Genomic DNA, 20,007 nt, shown 5'->3' on the forward strand with positions numbered 1-20,007 from the left:
CAGTTACTCGTCCTAACTGAGGACTATCCATGCAATATGTATATCTCCTAGGACTAGTCCTAAGTTAGGACTGGTCCTAACTCTTTGTGAAATCGACCCCAGTGCCTTTAAAGGCAAAGTATACCTTTGAGTTTTGGAACTGTTTTATTTTTATTTTGTGTATGCACTATAATTGAATATATGCAATCTGAGACTCATTTTGTGTATGAAATGTGTCTCTCAGAAGCTGTTTTTGAATAATTTTCTCTATAACCTTCACTGCCACGGTCTTGGCCTTGGTGCACCTTTAAAAGTTTCCCATTGACTTAGATTTTCAAATGGAAGTGAACTTTGCAAAATGAAAATGGCATTCCCCTTGCAAAGATGAAATTCAAGGCCTGCCATACATGTTCACCACTGTGTGGTACACAGTACTTATAATAACATTTTATATAATGCAGGTACCCGCTAATGTAGCTCTCATAATGCATGCACATTATTTCTCCAGTCACTGGGCCATCATTTCTTCATAAGCCCCTCCCTGCCGTCTCAAGCCCCTGGGAGTGCATGCATGCAGTCTGGCTGCCAAGTTAGCGCATTAACTTTTAACATTAATCACAAGAACCACCTCTCTGCCCTCACAGGTACCCATTTACCCCTAGGTGAAGAGAAGTAATTGAGTGTCTTAAACCCATAACCTTTAAGTTCAGTTAGCCTGCAGGACTTAAGACTGGTTAATTGAAAACAAGTGGTCTGAGTTCTTGGAAAAATTTACTGTTCCAAAAAACGAATGGATCTCTTGCAAAATAGCAGAAACTTCAAAGTTTTTGGACTGGCGTTCTCCTATTTATTGTACAGATTTTTCCTTCTTGACATTGCTCACATTAATTGGTTGCTGATATTTCATGATCAAGCATAATACATGTGTCTTCTTTCCCCTCAAAAATCAGAATAATTGTGATAAAAAGCCTGAAATATCTATTAAAGCTTACACTATTTACATTTAGGTCAGCCCTTGTATGTATACAGTTTTTATGCTCAATATGATTGTCCTATTATTTTCCCAATGACCAAATATCATGCCTGCATTATGTAAGGAAGTATGGCATTGTAAACCAATCGAAACTCTGTAATGTTGCAGTTATTTCATTTTCATTACACCCAAGATCCTTTTCATTCGATTAAAGGAGGATTGAAGGTCGCGCGTCATTCGTTATTCTCACCATTTAATGCCTTCATAAAGCGTGCACTTTGGTACAGGTGCTACATCAGTGTGCATTTTTGTTGCATCTTTTTGCACTATTTCATGCTAGACCACCACACGCTTGCACACATAGAACTGGTTTGTCGTGTGGCTGAGATATTTGACGGGCGATTTCACCGAGGCTTCAGTGTCTATTTGCTGGAGACGCAGGCGGCCTTAAGTTTTCAACCATTAACATTGCAACAAGCTGGCTTTTCATAGAGCCAATGTGCTTATAATACAATCTTGTACAACATAAGGCTGAGTCAAACCAAACTAGTTCTCAAAACACTCGAACCCATCCTAAAAAAAGAAATCGCAAAACGGGTTTGGTCTGGCTATAGAACGTAAAGCTTTGGCCGGCAATGTCTTATATGACCGTTGTCAGTTAAATTCCGGTAACGAGTAGAGTTTGTCTGTGAGTGTGATAGACGTGCTACAAACAAACCCAGTCTGTGAACTGTACACCCGACTGCACCACGTCTGGCACACCCAAGTGCAGCAATTCAGTTCGTAGTACACCTATTTGGTTTAAGTCTGTCGCCACTTCGTCTAATTTTTGAGCAGGCTCAAAATTCTGGAGCACCATCCCAATCAAACCCGTCCAAGTCATTAAGTTTGTAAACAGACCGTAAAAAGTTGCTACTACGTCCACACAGTTTAAGCCCAATTTTTCAGAATCTAGGAGAAAGAGTTTGGTGTGATTCGGTTTTCCTTGTATAAAACAAAAAAATAAACATTTTGCAACGGTGTATTAAATGAAGAGAATATTTTTATTAGATGAAAGATGGAATGTTCCATTCAACTCATTTTGCCTCGTTGAATGGAACATTCCATCTTTTAACTCATGACATTTTTGTATGATTGACATCTGTGTAAACACATGTACTACGAGTACCCTTTAGCTGAAACATAGTAAAGTACGACTTACATATTGTTGTCATGTAATGATAATGTGCGGGACAGTTATTGATGTACATGTAATGTACCAGTAGATTGCAAAATCATTTAGAAAGGGCCACCTTTTTTTTATCCAATCGCATTGTGTTTTGTAACTTGTTAAAGACAGACAGTTCAGGACTAGTAAATTAAATTTAGGGGAATTCCGGTGTTGTATCTGTTACATAATAGTTATTTTGTTAGGATAATCCCATGTCAATAATTGATCGCAAACTGTAAGAAATGAGTATTAATTCTTCATTAAAGGACAGTCCATTAGTTTCCAGTGTTTACAATGAACGATGCGCTATGGTTACCGTCCAATCCCACTTGTGTACTTACTGTAACTTATTTCCAACCTTAGCCACCCTTTGCCTTTAGTTGGGCTCAATGAATGCGACCAAAGTTCAACTGTATTGACTTGTTTAGATTTCAAGTCCGATCGCATGCCAAATCGCCATCAGAATTCAGAATACACACAGTGTCCATGGTCTGGAAGCACAGCCACCAGATGACAGCGCTGTTTTCCCCCTTTGTGAATTATTTATTACAGTGGTCATAAAATGATGCTCTGTCAGTGTCAGTAGTAGTTGGGTTGCAGCTTAGAGTGTCGACAACACGTTATTGAAGGGAGACTTTACGCTAAGCCCATCTCTTGCAAGAAACTCATAAATTGGGCGTACATGGATACTCACACGTCAAAATGACGCAGATGTATTTATCAAAGAAAAGGAAGCCACTACTGAGTAAGTGTTAAAGAAACAGAGACATTGTGTATGTTATTGATAATAAATGTATGGCTTTGTTATGAAATATCAAGCTACACATACTGTAAGTTGTAACATCTGTAGTTAAGGGTCTATATGTATGCATCTGTATGCAGTTGTTTACATAAAGGAACATAATATGTGCATTTATAATACTGTAGGCCTACTGCTTTTAAAATATTGTTGACATAGGTTGTCATTTTAGTTGAATGCCATAGCGCGTAGCTTTTAACTTAGAGGTCACTCAGAAAAGTCAATGTTTGAATATATCTAAGAAGGAACTGAATATGGAATTTCAGTTTTCGAGTAAAGTAATAGTTGAAAGATAAATTTAGAAAAATGGAAAAGTGAATATTAAATGTATTTCATATATGTCATGTCTGTGCAATTATTTTGAGTAATTACCAATAGTGTCCACTGCCTTTAACTGTTTTATTTGACCAAGCACAAAAAGAAAATTGTTTTTTTTAGACGAGTGCACTTTGATACTTGACAGAATCGAAAGATATTTACTAGAATTGTGAATAGACATAATTTCAGATACCGTTTGTGGTGTTTCACTGAAACATCATGGCATATTTTTACATTTTTTGTGACTTTCCGGTCAATAGCGGTGGTTCAAAGTTTGGGTATTAGCACACGAGGGTGGTTGGTATTCAATTGTGTTTTTCGATTTGGTGAGCACAAGTGTACACAATTTTTATCAGGTCTTTAAAAAGTTGTTTTTTCTGTATTATATCCATACAACATACGACACCATGGTTGAGTAAAGAACCAAGTGCGCACGCACAAACTCACATACACCCGGTCGCTTATTGTCTGTATAAGGTATGTGAGTGATTACAGGTGTCGTTAAAACGACCACAATACCACGGGTTTGACTTTTGAAGTCCCTTCGCTCGAGCTCCTTCTCTTCCTTCCTCCATGATTATACCGTGGACCAAGCTACATGTACGCGCATGTTGTAAAATGTATACCATTGCTTGTTTTTGAGTCCAAAGATAGTGATAATGATGACTGAACTCTTTATTAATGAACTCTTTATTAATTAAAATCTTTAATGGTCATTGTGGACATGAGCCTTCAACCCAATGAATATTCCACTTAATGCATGGACAGCAATATGGAAGTGTAGTGTGCTTACAGCTTGCTATTATAATAATAGAAATGCAGTGTGGTTTCCCTGTGCATATTTGCATTGGAACTTTGTTGGGCATAAAATTACTGTGGCATAATTAATATCGGTATTCACTGATGAGTGCGTGGTAAGCTTGGGCAATATCGATTTATTTTATTCACGATATATCGCCGACAATATATCGCGATATTCGATATAATATCGAATAATCGCGATTAATTAAATTTGACATCATCAGTCTTCAAACTCCAAGTGAAAGTTGTAGAAGAGACAGTCATAGCATAAGAGAGGTGTTCTAATGACCTATTCTTCTGGTTTTACTCCAAACCTATGGGGTGCAAGATGTCTCAGCTAGCAAATACATCGCGATATTTAATCGATATCGCGATATATCGATATTTCGATTAAAACCAACTCCATATCAATATCGAATATCGCAATATTCGATAATATCGTGATATCGCCCAAGCTTAGTGCATGGTGTAGGTTGGTTGGTTCTCTTGGTTCACAAAGACATCTATAAAAGGTGTCTTAGATGTGTACCCATCAAATAGAAAGACAATTTTTGTGGGGAGGAGGCAATGAAAAGTAAGCTAATATAAAAGTGTGTCAGATAAAGATTGTTAAAACTTTATCTTTAAAGGTTAAAGAGTCGAATACCCCAGACAGTTAATAAATATTTTTTCCCCCACGAGGAAAGAAGGGGAATGTTTTTTTATTGTTTCGAAGGAGATGTACTTGTAACAATTAAGGCAAGTGGTCTCAAGTGCTAACTTATACTTAGCATAATCAATAGGCCTAACGTACATAGGGTACTTATTGTTAAATCTATCAGTTGGCCACATATTCAATACAAATGTTTTGAGCATGCAGTTCAACCCTTCATGAAACAGAGCCTGAGCACATAAACACATAAAGATAAGATTTATCAACAACAAAACCTACATTATTAAACAATAAACCACTGATTACACATTGTAAAGAAAAGGGCATTTCGGCCTATAAATGGGATTAAAAGAGTAATGGCGTTTATTTGCAGGGTGATGAAGGACTTTGCCTTCAGTTCAGTCCATAACCCAGCCATGACCCTGCTGCTCTTAAATGGCCATTTAAAACCTTGTGATAATTCCATAGAACTTATTACTGTATTTTGTGGTCTGAATACCCATTGATTTTACACCACATTTTACTGATCAATTGTGCTTTATTGTTGTTTTTCCTCAGAAGAATCCAAGGTGTCCAGCAACGATGAACTGGACGAACCCCACGAGGGCTCACTCTCCTCCTCCCAGCCTGCTCTGGATAGACACAAGAGACGTAGCCTCTGGAAGAGCTTCAAGAAGAAAACCAACCCAATGCGTCGATGGCATTCATTCCGTAGCAACAAGGAACGTAGAGCTTCCGATGAGGTTGGGGGGTCATGTCTTTATTTCAGCCAATCAGAACTCTCGCAGGACTCGGACTCGGCTGGAGAGTACTTGACGCTCCCAAGAGGAGCACATTTGAACACGAGAAACGGTTGTCACAGCGAGACGGACTTGACAACGATTCCAAACGGGGGATTGAAAAAGAACAACAGGAAAAAGAAGAAGAGTCTTTCATTTGAAGATCAGAAACTTCATCGGACAAAAGTAGAGAGTTCCCAGGAAAAACCTAGAAACACAACAGAAAGACATGTACAAGAACTGCAGGACTCGGTAAGTTCCTATTTAAATTATCGTATCAATGCCTTGACCGCTTACCACCGGAAAGCTGCAAACATTTTCAGGGATACCAGTCTTAACATGCATTCGTATAGTGTGGGATGAGTTCAACAGCGGATGGTGTGTTGACTTGCTGTAATCAAGGTCCATGTTAAACAGTGTGCCTTTAAACTTGGATGGCCTATTATGTACAGCATCCACTATACTTACACTTAGTTGGCTTGGTACAAACAAGGACAGCACTGGAATCAACATGCAAAATCACGCTTTACTAGATATTATTGTGTTACACCCAATTCCAGACCTTCTTTGCATTCCTTTAAAGAAAACTGTTAGCCCCAGTGCCAAATACCACCATATTTGTTGTCTGTACTTTGTTTAGTCAAGATTTTATTTTGACAAAGCTGTATTCCATTCAAACCCATTTTGGTTTGGGACTACACATATTAATTCTGCTGGTGGAGTAACTGTTAATGTTTTGGACTGGTTAACCATTGTTCCTGAAGGGGCAAGGCAGTTTTTCTCAATTTCGAGGCACAGTTGTGTTAATCATACTTACGTACACTTTTAAACCATCTTTCTAACCATAAACGGTGTCAAATGCTTTTCATAACTCGCCCAATCCAAGCCAACATGTCCCTTTAAGTTTCAGCTGTCAGATGGTTGTCCCGAGCTGCCTTCTTTGCTCCAGTGATTTTGATCATAGTGTGATGAGTTATTGGAAGGCTGCGGTAGCCTCATTTCAAGCCTGTTGTTTCACAAGTTGCTATGACCATACAAATGAAATAGCGCCCTCGTGTGGTACTTCTCTGCACAGTGTACTCCATGCAATGTGTACTAATAGACCTACAGAAGGGCATGTACTGCGGAAGAAATTGTGCTTGAGAAGAAAAATATTAAATTTAAAAAATAATCCCAATATTAGAGAGTTCCTAAAAGAGAACACACAAAGTATTGACTTGTACAAATCTGATTTACTTTTGTTTTCAAGTGTAAACAAATAAGTGAGGATGAAGGGAATTGTACATGTACCAATCTAAAATCCCACTGACATTTCATAGTGTCACACTAATCTTCTGTTAAGTTATAAGCTGATTCTGTCTTCCCTTCATTGCCATGTATACTTGTATAACTGAAAACAGATTTGTGTTGTAAGCAGTTGGCACAATCGTAGTCTTTTGAACACCCCCCCCCCCAAATTACCATAAATTTCTTTTTTAGACTGCCTTAATTTTTATCAGCAGACCGATATGAACGTGCTTCAATGCAAAATATTCAAGCTGTTTTAGTTTTTTGGGGGTACTCAAACAGGATCCCTTTAACTTAAAAGAACTTTTACAAGTTGGTTTGATTCTTGTACAAAAAAAAAACCTAGTTCTTTTACAGCCCACATCATAATATCTAGACCAAAGGCACAAAATCCTTATTTATAACTAAACCATTCCTGAAACTTTCTTTTTCCTGGGAACATACAACCCCAACCTGCTCAACACTAAAAGAGTTCCTTTAAATCTTTCAAACTGATCTAAACTCACCCAAGAAAAAAAACACCCCACATTTTTTCCCTGCAAGGGACATCTGTTCAGTGTTGACTCTATTGATTTAAGGTGTGTTACAAACGTGTGATGAGGGGGAAACCACTAAACATCCAATAGCCCAAGAGAGAGAGAGAAAAAATTACCTGTGGGGGTTGTCAACTGGTGTATTATCTATGATGTGTTGCCCTGTATTTCACACATTATTCACACATGATGCACGGAGACCGTTTGCCGCACGCAGAGCCCTCTCCATCACCCTGGCATCCCTCTCCATCTCACTCCTCGTCTGTCCGTCGGACGCACCTCGAGTGTGGGTCTCGGTATTACACTTAACATGACCGGCATATTTATTGGCTGATGCGTATCGAGGACAGTCCCCTTGGGAGATTGCTGGAGAGCGCTTTACATTTAGATGGGTCTTAAGGAAGTTGTACCCGATGAGGTGATAGGGTGTGGATGAGTTTGCCTGATGGCTAGTGCCTAGAGAAGGCCGTTTTAAAGATCTCGAGATCGTGAATTCGCTGACACAGTTTCAGAGGACGTTCTGCGGACAAATTGTTTTGCGTGCAGCATACACCTTGGGTACTTCAGTGTGTGTCTGCAATATTTTACTGGACTCTTCAGGGTTTTTATGCGAGTGTGTGTTTCTTCCTGATCGTTGGTAAGTGTATGGAAGTTTTCTCATTATCAAGTCACGAAGAAAGACTTAAATACAAGTGTCTTAAGATGGGAAGATTGATGATCGATTTTAAGAGACATAAATTTAGGTTTTGTGGGTGGGCGTGTAGAAGGGTGTTTTTGATTTTGTGGTAGATGTTTTTATCAACTTGTTAAAAAAAAAAAAAATGGGGAGCACATCTCACAACTTGTTCCGATGTTGTTTTCACAGTTCTTGATTATATTTTAAAACTATGATAAAAGATGTATAAAAGATAGTGGTTTTAATTTTGTGGTAGATGTGACCTTGTGCATTTCCTGGCAGGCAAGATACTTCTCTGCTCATGTAAATTCTACATCATTTATCAGAGTTTCCAAATAAATCAAAGAATCTTGAAAATGAACAATTTGTTTGCCTCCTCCCCCATGTCTTCTAAACCAAAATGTAATGAAGATATTGGATGAAGTCATAATTTTGGCATAATATTTCAAGAGATAATCAGCAATGTATTGTGTGCAAATTAAATGGCAACCTAGTGCATGGTTGAAAGGACAAATCTGGACACTGGACTGAGTCTGACATTGTATGTAAAAATTTGCTGTCGGAAGCAGCCCACTAAAGACTTTTTAGTAGCCAAAGAACGATGTTGGCAAATAGTGCACCGGCAGGGTTTTGGAATTTACACAGTTTTAACATGAGATTAAGAGACTTGTAGTTTCTTCCCCGCTCTTATGAGGACTCTACCTATTAGAAAATGAGTATATCACAAAATTTATCTGGTAATTTCCCTTCCTGTATACCTTACACAACCTATATAATAATAGGTGCAACAGGTTAGAAATTTGTTTTTGAAATTTGAGTTTTGTTTTGACCTGGCAAATGGATTTTAATTAGTTTTTCACTTTAAACTTTAAGGCGCTCTCGAATAGTAGTTTTCAAATGTTTGTTTCTTTTAAAACTAAGCAAATTTCAATTGAAGGTGTTATCATAAACCCAGCTTCATTGTTTCAAACCTAGCAGACTGTTGCCCTTAAGAATGGTTTGTCTTTTCGCTCTAATTTTAAATCTAATAACAGATAAAATTGAGTAACTCTTTGCAGATCTTGTATTTGACAAACTCAAGCACTTTTTATACATCATTGACACAGTGATTGTAAATTGATGTAAATAACATTGACATAACTGCTGTGCCCCAATGGTTTTCAGACTGTTGTTTAAATACTTGTATGAGGAAAATAATAATTGAAGGTCCCGTGATTGTGATCGTGGCTGTTCACATTTACAACGTTACATACATAACGCACACAAATTGAACTGTACAAGCGTACTGCTATATTATCCAAATTGATTTACATAAGTTAGCTATAAAATGGAATTCTTGAGTTCTGAATTCCCAGGGTACTATCAAGTATAGTGGCCACTGTTTGTCTATTAAAATGTACATCGTATTGTACCAGGAGAAACAGCAAATCTACTTAAAGACACTGGACACTATTGGTAATTGTCAAAGACAAGTCTTCCTACTTGGTGTATCTCAACATACATGCATAAAAAAAAATCTGTGAATATTTTAGCTCAATTGGTTGTCAAAGTTGCAAGATATTAATTAGAGAAAAAACACCCTTGTCACACGAAGTTGTGTGCTTTCAGATGCTTGATTTAAAAATCTAAATCTAAATCTGAGGTTGCGAAATCAAATTCGTAGGAAATTACTTCTTTCTTGAACACTACGACACTTCAGAGGGAGCCGTTTCTCACAATGTTTTAACTATCAACTAATTACTATCAACCTCTCCCCATTAATCGTTACCAAGTCAGGTTTTATGCTAATAATTATTTTGAGAAAACAATAGTGTCTACTGCCTTTAAACCCATGTCTTTGTTTGAGTCGTCTGATTGTTGACTCGTGGACAAGACAATAAAAAGTTCATGTAAAAAAATATAAACAAAACATAGATATTCTAATCAAGTGGGATTCTAAGCTTGTAATCCCTGCAACAGAGGTGAAAACCTTGGTCTAGTGGTTATAGACTGCAGGGGGCGTTCCACTCGCCCAAACATAGCTAACAGTTGCGCAATTTCGCCAACAATTTCAAGTGGAACGTGTTGTGTGCCACCACCGTTGATGAACGTCGGCAACTTTACACGAACATACTTCTGAGGTGTTGGCGAGTGGTTTTTAAAATGGCGGACAAGCATACGGTATTATTTCTTTGTCACAAACATGTATTACCATAATAACAAAGTAGTTGCTTCACTAAGTGATGGGGTCTATGGTCTTGGTACACCCTTCGGTTGGATGTTGTTTCTTTAGTTCCTATTATCAGAAACTTCTACCTACTTTTGCCCGAGAAATGAATTTACTAGTGTATCTCGTGAAGACAATCAGAGCATACTGATCAAAACTTCGAGTTAAAACTAACAGTTTTTTTCAGAACCACCCCAACTCATTAGAGATAGTCATTACATGGTGTTACCGCAAACTTTTCCGTATCGTATTTCCACCATGTAGAGTTTCAAATCCTACTTAAACTTTTCCTTAGCCAACTTAAAGTATACAAGCTGTCTTTGCACTAACTTGTCATGTCCTGAATCAGCAGGGTCTTGGTACTTCATCTTTCTTTACATTAACCAACATGTAAAAGTATAGTTATATTTGATTATAACAATGCATTTTCACATGCTATAGGATTTTCAAGTTTGTTGTGCTGATGGAAATACAACAGACAGACAGCGTGCAACAGTTGTTGGCTCGAAAAACCATGTGATATTGTTAATGAAAAAAAAAAATGAATAACAAGGAACCCTATGTCATCTTCCCTCAAGAGTTCCACAGTTCTTATCTTACTTGATTTCTGAATATTAGGTACACATTTTAAAGTTAGTCATAGGCCTACACAGTGCGTCCTGAGCAATGCTGTTTTGTAAGAAGACATAATTGTGAGTACTAGAACTTTAATCCCAACCAGATTTAAGTGGGATTATCTGTGGCAATAAATGCATTTTGCAATCTTTGGCTCGGAAGGAACCCCTTCATAATTAAACCTTTTCTGGCTAATGAGTCATCAGATTTTTTTCTTACAGTGCTACAGTGCTCTTTGTTTTGAATGTTTCTCGTTTAAGAGCCTCTGCCTGTAAGAATGTACCAAATTAGGGGGGGGAGGGGGGTTGTGATTCATGGGTAATCAGATCTTCTTCCCAAAAATTAGAGTGATACATCATCATACCAAACGAATAAATCCAAAATATTAGTTTCCTGATGCTTTCAGTTTTGAAGTTATCAGTTATCAAAGTTTTGGCCAAATAGCACTCGTGAAACGAAAAGTACATTCCCTGTTAACACAAAAATGTGCGCCAAGCTCGTCCCAACAAAAGTAAAACATTTTTTTAAACCTCCAGTTAGGCTTATAACAAAAGTAAAAAAATAAAATTGGGATCTCGTTACGCGGACCTGAACCTTTGACGAACAGTGCCCTTGTGCCATTTTCAATGCCTCATAACTCAATGCGCCCTTAAGATTCTATGAATTTAACAAGTTCACATGAAAGAGCTTGCATCCCTTATTGAAGTGCAAAGTGTGTGGGATCTCATTGGCGCAGAGAGACAATAGAGGTCAAAGTTCAAATTTTACCAATATGTTGTGTTTTCGCATCTCCGTAACCTTGCGCGCCAACATCATTTTTTGTTATTATGGCAACTGGGTTTTGAAACAGTTTTCATCTAATGACAAATGGAAAAAAGAATCTTGGGATCTCTGCAACTTGCATGTCAAAAGATCTTTGTGAAAGTTTTCTAAGTATTGCCATTCCACACATTTTGGTCTAGAATTGGCACAACATTCACTTTTCTCATCACTGTAAGTATCTGTGCCAACAAGATCCCATCAATGGTTTCTTGTATTTGGTTAAGTTGAGTGTTCCTAAACAGATTTCAATTGAATAATAAGCGAGATCATGTTGGCCCACCAATTTAACAAAGGTCATATGAAACTACACTAATGCCTATTTCGGGTGATTTTGCGTCGTCTAGAAATCCACGCGCCAATATGATCCCATTAAATTGTCTGCATTTTATGATTATATAGATTCTCAGCGACACATATAAAGCAAATTTTTTTAAATGTGTGTAAAAGTGTTTCAGCTTGTACACCATCATGTCCAAACCACTATTATGACTTCTCACCAGTCGATTGTGGTCGGAGCTTGACATATTTTAATTAAAAATGTCCATGTACACAGTTTTGTTTGTACAAAAGGTGTAAACACGATAATACACAGGTTTACTAAACAAAAACAACTGTGCAAGTGTGCACTGCTTATGTGGGACAGAAACGCTTCACCTGCGTGCTGCACAAAATATCTGTTGGAACAGGGTGTTGGTTTTAATATCCATTAAAGATTTTTGTTTCAAAATGTTCATCGCAAAGTACTGATATATTTCAGCAGTCGATTGCAAATTTGTTTATAATAGTTTAATATGTAAATGAAATGCAAATAGAGTTCTCATGAGCAGAACAGATGTGTTTGCTGGTTTGCTAGCCATCAATTTTCCACTCCACGGCAGAGTTGTCATAATAATTTGCTGTGAAGTAGTTTTTTCTTCCGCGGCCATGGGCCCCTGGATGACTTGATGTATCAGCACTGTTCCATGGAGGTGAACTCTGAATATTGTACTGGTAGGCTAGTGTCTAGATTCGCATTGCGTTGGGAGGATTGGTTGGAACAGTGACGTCGAGTGGTTTGAAAGATCACAAATGATCAGGTTTTGTCTAATACAACAGAGAAAATGGCATTCGTTGACTTTCTACTGGGGTTGAGTTTTCTGGTAAGTGTGAAACTATATTGGATGGTTTGTTGTTATTATTATAATACATTGAGTTATTATTATAATGAACTTGGTGTACAAATGAGAATGAGGATTTCATTAAAAATGTAATAAGCCTACAGATCGTCCTTATGTACACAGAACGAATGTGTAGTCAAACACTACTGGGAGTTGTTTGTGCTGCAGCACTGTGTAACATGTCCCTTTGAAACAAGGTACTGTATTATGGAAGACTTTAGCCGTGTTCACATTTGTCTTTTGGGGGTAAAATTACAGAGCAAATTTGGTAACTAGTCCATTTTAAGTCCAGTGAGAACAGCCCAGGAAAGTTTCACCCAGGTAACTTAACCAAATCCAATCGAGTTTAATTGGTCTCAATGGGGGACATGAACAAGTTTGGGTGTTTTAAAACATTTTGATATTCAAAGTGTACAACTTTTGAAGGGGCACCAAGGCCAAGACAGGGGCAACTAAGGCAATGCCCTCCATGGACTTTGTTTAATTCCCTCTGTTACATTCAACAAGTAGTCCACTCACATGGCCTTTGTTTAATTCCCTCTGTTACATTCAACAAGTAATCAACTCACAGGATTTCTTTACCCTGTAATACATAATGTTGTCCCAACTATTGTATCATTTCCTGTTTGAAACTTACAGTCCAGTAGTCAACAAGGAATTAACAGATTCTGAAAATGTCTATCAATATTTACCATCGAGACAAGTTTCCAGAAAAATATCCTGGAAATCGTTATTTCTACAAAATTGTCAAAGGTGTGACTGCCTCGAAAGTCGTAAGGTTTTTGGATGGGCATCGACGAAATGTGGTCTGGCAAGAACCAGACTCTGTAGTGTAAGTCGAGGAAAGGTGTGACAATTTCGCGTAGGGATTAGGATTTTCTAGTGGTGACTGAAACCCATGGGTGTCATGCTGTCTATGGGGGAAACACTGTGCTGAAACCCATGGGTGTCATGCTGTCTATGGGGGAAACACTGCTGAAACCCATGGGTGTCATGCTGTCTATGGGGGAAACACTGTGCTGAAACCCATGGGTGTCATGCTGTCTATGGGGGAAACACTGTGCTGAAACCCATGGGTGTCATGCTGTCTATGGGGGAAACACTGTGCTGAAACCCATAGGTGTCATGCTGTCTATGGGGGAAACACTGTGCTGAAACCCATGGGTGTCATGCTGTCTATGGGGGAAACACTGTGCTGAAACCCATGGGTGTCATGCTGTCTATGGGGGAAACACTGCTGAAACCCATGGGTGTCATGCTGTCTATGGGGGAAACACTGCTGAAACCCATGGGTGTCATGCTGTCTATGGGGGAAACACTGTGCTGAAACCCATGGGTGTCATGCTGTCTGTGCAGAAAACACTCATGTTACGGTGTGCCTGAAGGCAGTTTTCCTTCAGAGCTTACCGTAAAGCCCAATTGATTGATCCATACAGCCTCATCCACCTTAGCAACCACTGAGTGATGACACTCATGTGGGATGAACACTTTGGCCTTCTCTCCCTTGATTAAACCATTTGTCGCATAAGACCTTCCTGTTATTAATATTTTACTGTGTGATAGCGGATAAGCGCGGTTTGTAGGGAGGAAGCGCCTTTTTCGGCAGTGGTTGTTTTTGTGATTTGCCATGGTTCGTAAAATAAATAACAGGTTCGGTCTTGAACCAAGACTACAGTTTTCGCACTGCACTACACACAGAATAAGCAAGGTAGCGACAGGGGTGGAATTTGCATGAAAAAATCAACAAGTCTCTGCAGGGAATCTTGTTCCAAAAAACGTTTACTGGGCACAAATTTGTGGAACAGGCTGGGACTTAGGCCAAAATAAACTCAGCCGTGTCAAGACTTCATAGAAAAGGGGTTGTGTGTCATTCCTTTCCTTTAAAAATTTCAATCCAATATTTGTCCACTACAGTCTCAAGGGTCCTCACAAAATCACAAACACAAACACTCTGATGGAAATTTGCATCTGGGATAAAGAATATTAATTTTGGTTTAACCCAATACGCTGATGTGTGTATACTCAGTACTTTCCCGAGCTCTGTGATTTTTCCAACATTATTTTATTTGACAAAAAATGAAATATAATTTTGCAAGAAATGTATGACGTGGCGTGCATTATGTAGGGACCAGGTGTTTGATTATTTGCACTCATGTGAAAGCTTTCAAGCGTGTATGTGCGATCCCACGCCTCAAATTAGAAGGACTGGTCTTACTCCAAAAATTAAAGACCATCAAAACTTACTTGATTAGAAAATTCAGGTTCAGTAAACATTTTGAACTACAAGCCCTAAGGCTTGTGGATTCCCCCTGCCTCCTCCCACCCCTCAATTCGAGCCCTGTCTGAAGCCTTACAATAATCTACGGCACCCAGCCTTGAAACAATCCACAGCGTTTGCAATGGTGCCCTGCACATTTGCCGTAGTGCCCTGTGCAAGATTCCTGTACAAACTTGCATTTTTCTTATAGAACTGCCCTTACCAGAGGAACATTTTTGTGTCCCTTCAAGAGGGAAGTTCAAGGCCTGCTGACATTGGGAAAGTCTGCCCTAGACGACACCTGTAGCTCTCTGAAAAAAACACCCAGGATAATATAATTTAAATGTCATCCGTACTTTTTCAAATTGGTGTAGTTGGATCTTGGGAACTCACAAACACCATCTGTTGCCTTATTGAAAATATAGTTATTGTTCATTTCATTGTGTCATTTTTAATTATATTTTTGTAAACATGAATGCACTTCACTGTTACATTAGTCGCATTTTACCTTACATTATCTACGTCTACATATGGAGGCAATGAAGGCAATCCCATCAATGCCTCTGGTCATTGCCTTGGTGCCCGTTGAAACTTTCCAGTAAAAATTCACATTTTTCTTATAAGTGAGGTGCCCTTTCAGCCCTGTAATTTTATCTTCGGTAGGGCAGGGCCATTTTCATTTTAAAGGGCGCTTCTATGGAAAGTATTAGTGTCTTATTAGACACTTTTGAAGGGGCATGAAGGCCAAGATCAGGGCACAGAGGTTGTGGCCTCCTAGTGATTCCAAGCCCTGCCCTTTACAAAGGTGTCCTCGCCATTTTCAATAATGAAGCACCAAGCCTGGGATTTGATCATATGGGACATCATCTCATTGTACAGAATTGTATTTTCTATCAAATAATAAACCACCAGGGAAGGAAACTTTAAAAGTTACCCAGTTTCTTTCCCTTGTGGTTTATTATATGATATCTGAAATAAAAAAGATGATCCCTGGCTGCCACTTCCCAGGGTGTTTTGTAAACTTGGGTGTGACGGCAGCTGTATGACTTCTGAATGACACCCCCCCCCCCAAAAAAAAAAAAAACACACAAAAAAACACACAAAGATAATGGCAAATAGGGAGACTGCCATTATAGGGCTAGATAGCTCAGTTGGTAGAGCACTGGAACGTAAATCTGGATGTTGTTGGTTCAAATCCAGGTCTATTCAATTTTTTATATGTTTTCTATCAAAAATCAGAATTGTATGTTGTATAGTGTAGATGTACAATGTCAACTGCAGTTTTTATGCAATAATTGACAAACATATGTACATATTTCCATCCACTTGAAAATGTGTCCTTCACAACAAATTGCAGTCCTGTATCGTACAGCAGCAAGTATGCTGGTAGACTTTTTCTGCAAAGTATTTCATAATCATAGGAGTGAATTATAATCATATGTGATGTTCGTATTTTATGTCGATGTCAAACGACACAAATATGGCTGTTTTCCAAGTTTCGGCTTGGTTTCTGGCTTGGGCTCTGTTAGTAATTTTGAAAATACTTGACGAAAGCGCAGATTTCCCTGCTTCCCTAAGCGCTGATTCTTTGCTTATGGTAAGCAGAGCCTTGAAATTGGGCCCAGGTGAGCTGTAGTTTCTTAAAAATGGTCTAGTATTCAAACCAAAAACACATACTCTGTAAATATGAATGTCTGATGCACACTGCCCCAGAAACCATGGATCCAAGTGACTTGGAGTCAAGTCAAAAGGCTCTCCGTATTGATCATCTCTTTGTAACCATGGTAACACATCCTGTCAAGAGTGGGGAGCAAACTCTCTCTATATTTCTCCCTCTCTCTGCACCCCTGTCTGCCTTTGTTGGATTTGTGTCAAGATGTTGACGCTCCATTTCGTTTGTAATTCTTGAGGGAAATCAAACGCCAGGTAGATGCTATTTGTACTGGTCGCAGTGTCTGTTCACAGGACATGGCCGGTGAACAAACTTCCTGTTTTCGGTTTGGATGGGCGCTTAAGCCCCTTTCATATGAGAGCAATTTAGCAAGGGTCCCTTGCTAAATTGTAAGATGTTAAAAACTGTTTTTGGTGTGGAAGGATAACAATTGTTGTACTGCTTGAAGGTCCCTTGTAAAATCTTGTCAAACACAGCTGCATTTTCAACCATGCTAACATAAAGCAAGGGACCCCAGTTAAATTGTGGTGTGAATAGAGCTTTATACAACAAAAGCAACTCCTACTTGAGTTGAGTGGCTTCTTTGCCTTTCTCCTTTGCCTTTCTCCCATGGTGTGGTTGGTTATAGCAAGTTTTCTATTGCCACCTTGTGTGTGATTCAGTATCTTTGAAGTCAGTATGATCTATGGTATGATGTACATGTTTAGGGTTAAAAAAAAACAAAAAACTTGTGTCAACATTTTAATGTCATGTTATTGTTGTAATGTAAACATTGGTTCATGCATTATCTATCACCCACTCTGTGTTTGAGTGCCAACAAGTCCTGTACAAACAGTACAGTGTACAAATAAAGCATTTGTAAATGTGAATCAAATACTTCAAAACCTGTGAGTCCTGTACCTTGGTGGGATTCAAACCTGGGACCTTTAGAGTGAATGTCTTGCCACTAGATCACAGAGCTAGCCCGATGAAGAGAGGCAGTTCGAATCCATTGCAGCAGCCGTCGATTTCACAAAACTCTTCCTAACTTACATGTAGGATTAATCTTATGACTTGCAACGAGTCCCAACCCTGCACTGTAGCATGCAGACCTTAAGATTAATCCTAAGTTAGGATGAGTTACTCGTCACTCGTCCTAACTCGAGATAAGACGAGTCCTAACTCTTTGTGAAATCGACGGCAGGTATCGTAACAACTTAATAGATGCTATTTTTTGGCAGCAGGGATGAAGAATAACACACGGGCAAATAAGTTGGTGGGATTTGAACCCACGACCTTTACATTGTAGGAAATGGTTGGGTTCTGACCAGGGGTCAATCTCATCATGATTTCACAAAGGTAGTCCTAACTTAGGATGGGACTAGTAACTCTTTAGGGACTATTGAAAACTTACGTAAGGCAAGTCCTACATGTTAAAGTTAGAAAAAGCATGGAGCTATGCTCAATGGGACAAGTAACTTGCCCCAACTGGAGACAAGATTTAATTGTCTTAACTCTTTGTGAAATCCACCCAAACTCCATGATCCAATAAAGTCCCAAAGCATCAGACAAACCAATAGACTCAGAGGAAGTTGTTATTCCTGGTGCTGTACGTTGGGAATATTTTGATTTGGTTAGGAAAAGATCATCCATTATGTCTATTGTATACATTGCTAGTAGCATCTAGAGAAATGCTAGTAGGTAGACCCACAATAAACACCCAGATTGCTTCTCATTCAAAACAAGAAACTCTCCGTGGATCCATGTTTCACAGTTTCAATGTGCCATCTGTTTTCTTCATTCTGCGGTTAGTTTTCCCATCGCCATACATTTCAGTATTTATAAGGCATTCTAAACAGGATGAAGGCAGTGGCAGTTAAAGGGAATACATACATGTATTGAAGAGAGTAATCCTTGGTCTTATTGTTGGGCATGCCTGCTCCGTCACTGTCATGAGACTGAGCAGTGTGTGAGATGCTGTTCTTTTTACAGGGATTCAGGGGGTCGATTTCACAAACAGTTAGGACTAGTCCTAGGAGATATAAAAAACGTATGGCTAGTCCTAAGTTAGGACGAGTAACCCGTTCTTACTCAAGAAATCCACTCCATGTCTAAATGCTTACCACATGTGTGTGTTTTTGTTTGCTTATTGGTTTTTGATTGATTATGCACATTTGCCCAAAACAAGGCTAAAAGCCACTCTTCGTATGGCTACAAGGAGTGAATATTGTAGATAAAAATAACATGGGGAGCCGGAGGTAGGAATTGATATTCCTCTTAAAACAGTCTAGATGGTAGGATGGAGGGAAACATGCACCAGGCAAGGAGTGCCAAAGAGATGCAGTACGTGGAATAAAGCTGTTGGAATGACTCTTTGTTCTACATCTCAACAAATCAAGAGTGTATGGGTGAGAAGAAGCAGAAAGTCTGGTTTCACACTCAAACACCCTAATAGGAGGAACTAGGTCGGACACACTGGTGACGCAAGTACCATATATATCTGTAGAACAGACAGAGGCTGGCTACAGACCTACATTTACGATAACTGTAGAAAAGACAGAGACTGGCTTCAGGCCAATGGTGGGAAAGAGGATTTATAACATTGCTCCCAAGACCCAACCCTCACACCTACAAGATTAAAACAATACGCTCACTATATTTCAAGACAAATTGTCAGAATTCAAACATGGTATCCAAGACACAAGTGCCGCAGTGACTACAAGTCAATCAAAATTGGCAAAGGGATGCCAGACATTTGTACACCTGGAGATGTACAGCTCATTGAAAGTTCAACACTGCCCACTAGTGTCCATACTCGTCCAGTTTACACTGTACTGTCAACTGACATCTGTACAGTGTACAGTGTGTAGCTATTAAAATGGACCACACTTTCCACACAGCCTTTTAAGTGACAGGGTCTACTGGCTAGTATTAGTCACACTGCAGAGAGATTGAATGGCTACGTAGTAACCCCATCACATTGTACACATGTATACACGGTTCTACATGGTATACACTTGGTAGCACACTCATGGCTTACCATTAATTTTGTAGAGCATTCTGATGTTGCAGGGACACCTGCAGTGAAGCCATTTGATGCATTTTAGTCGTAAATCATAAAAACCCCTTCACACTGTATGTTCAAATATGCGTAGACGCTGGTGATAAAAAGGTAAGCGTACCTTTTATAATTGTGTCCATTTCATTTGTTTTTATATTGAGCTTGCTGTTTTTATGGAATCTGGTTTATTTCTATTGAGACACATGCTATGCTGGTGTTAGTTTTCATGGA

The 20,007-nt window shown here is 38.9% G+C and overlaps 1 protein-coding gene across 5 annotated transcripts in view; it reads left to right on the plus strand.

Annotated features, from left to right (window-relative positions):
* The window catches only part of LOC139942082 (multiple C2 and transmembrane domain-containing protein 1-like), an 89,257-nt gene that overhangs the window by 11,626 nt on the left and 57,624 nt on the right, over positions 1-20,007 (plus strand). For 3 of the 5 annotated variants that reach the window (XM_071938773.1, XM_071938769.1, XM_071938772.1), the window contains exon 2: positions 5,291-5,763. In XM_071938773.1, the coding sequence (XP_071794874.1) occupies positions 5,291-5,763 (473 nt within the window). Of the gene's footprint in view, positions 1-2,734; positions 2,908-5,290; positions 5,764-12,672; positions 12,790-20,007 lie in introns of those variants that run through there. The other 2 variants (XM_071938771.1, XM_071938774.1) reach the window with 2 other exon arrangements.

The sequence above is a fragment of the Asterias amurensis genome, chromosome 9, assembly GCF_032118995.1.
Source record: "Asterias amurensis chromosome 9, ASM3211899v1".
Taxonomy (NCBI): Eukaryota; Metazoa; Echinodermata; class Asteroidea; order Forcipulatida; family Asteriidae; genus Asterias; species Asterias amurensis.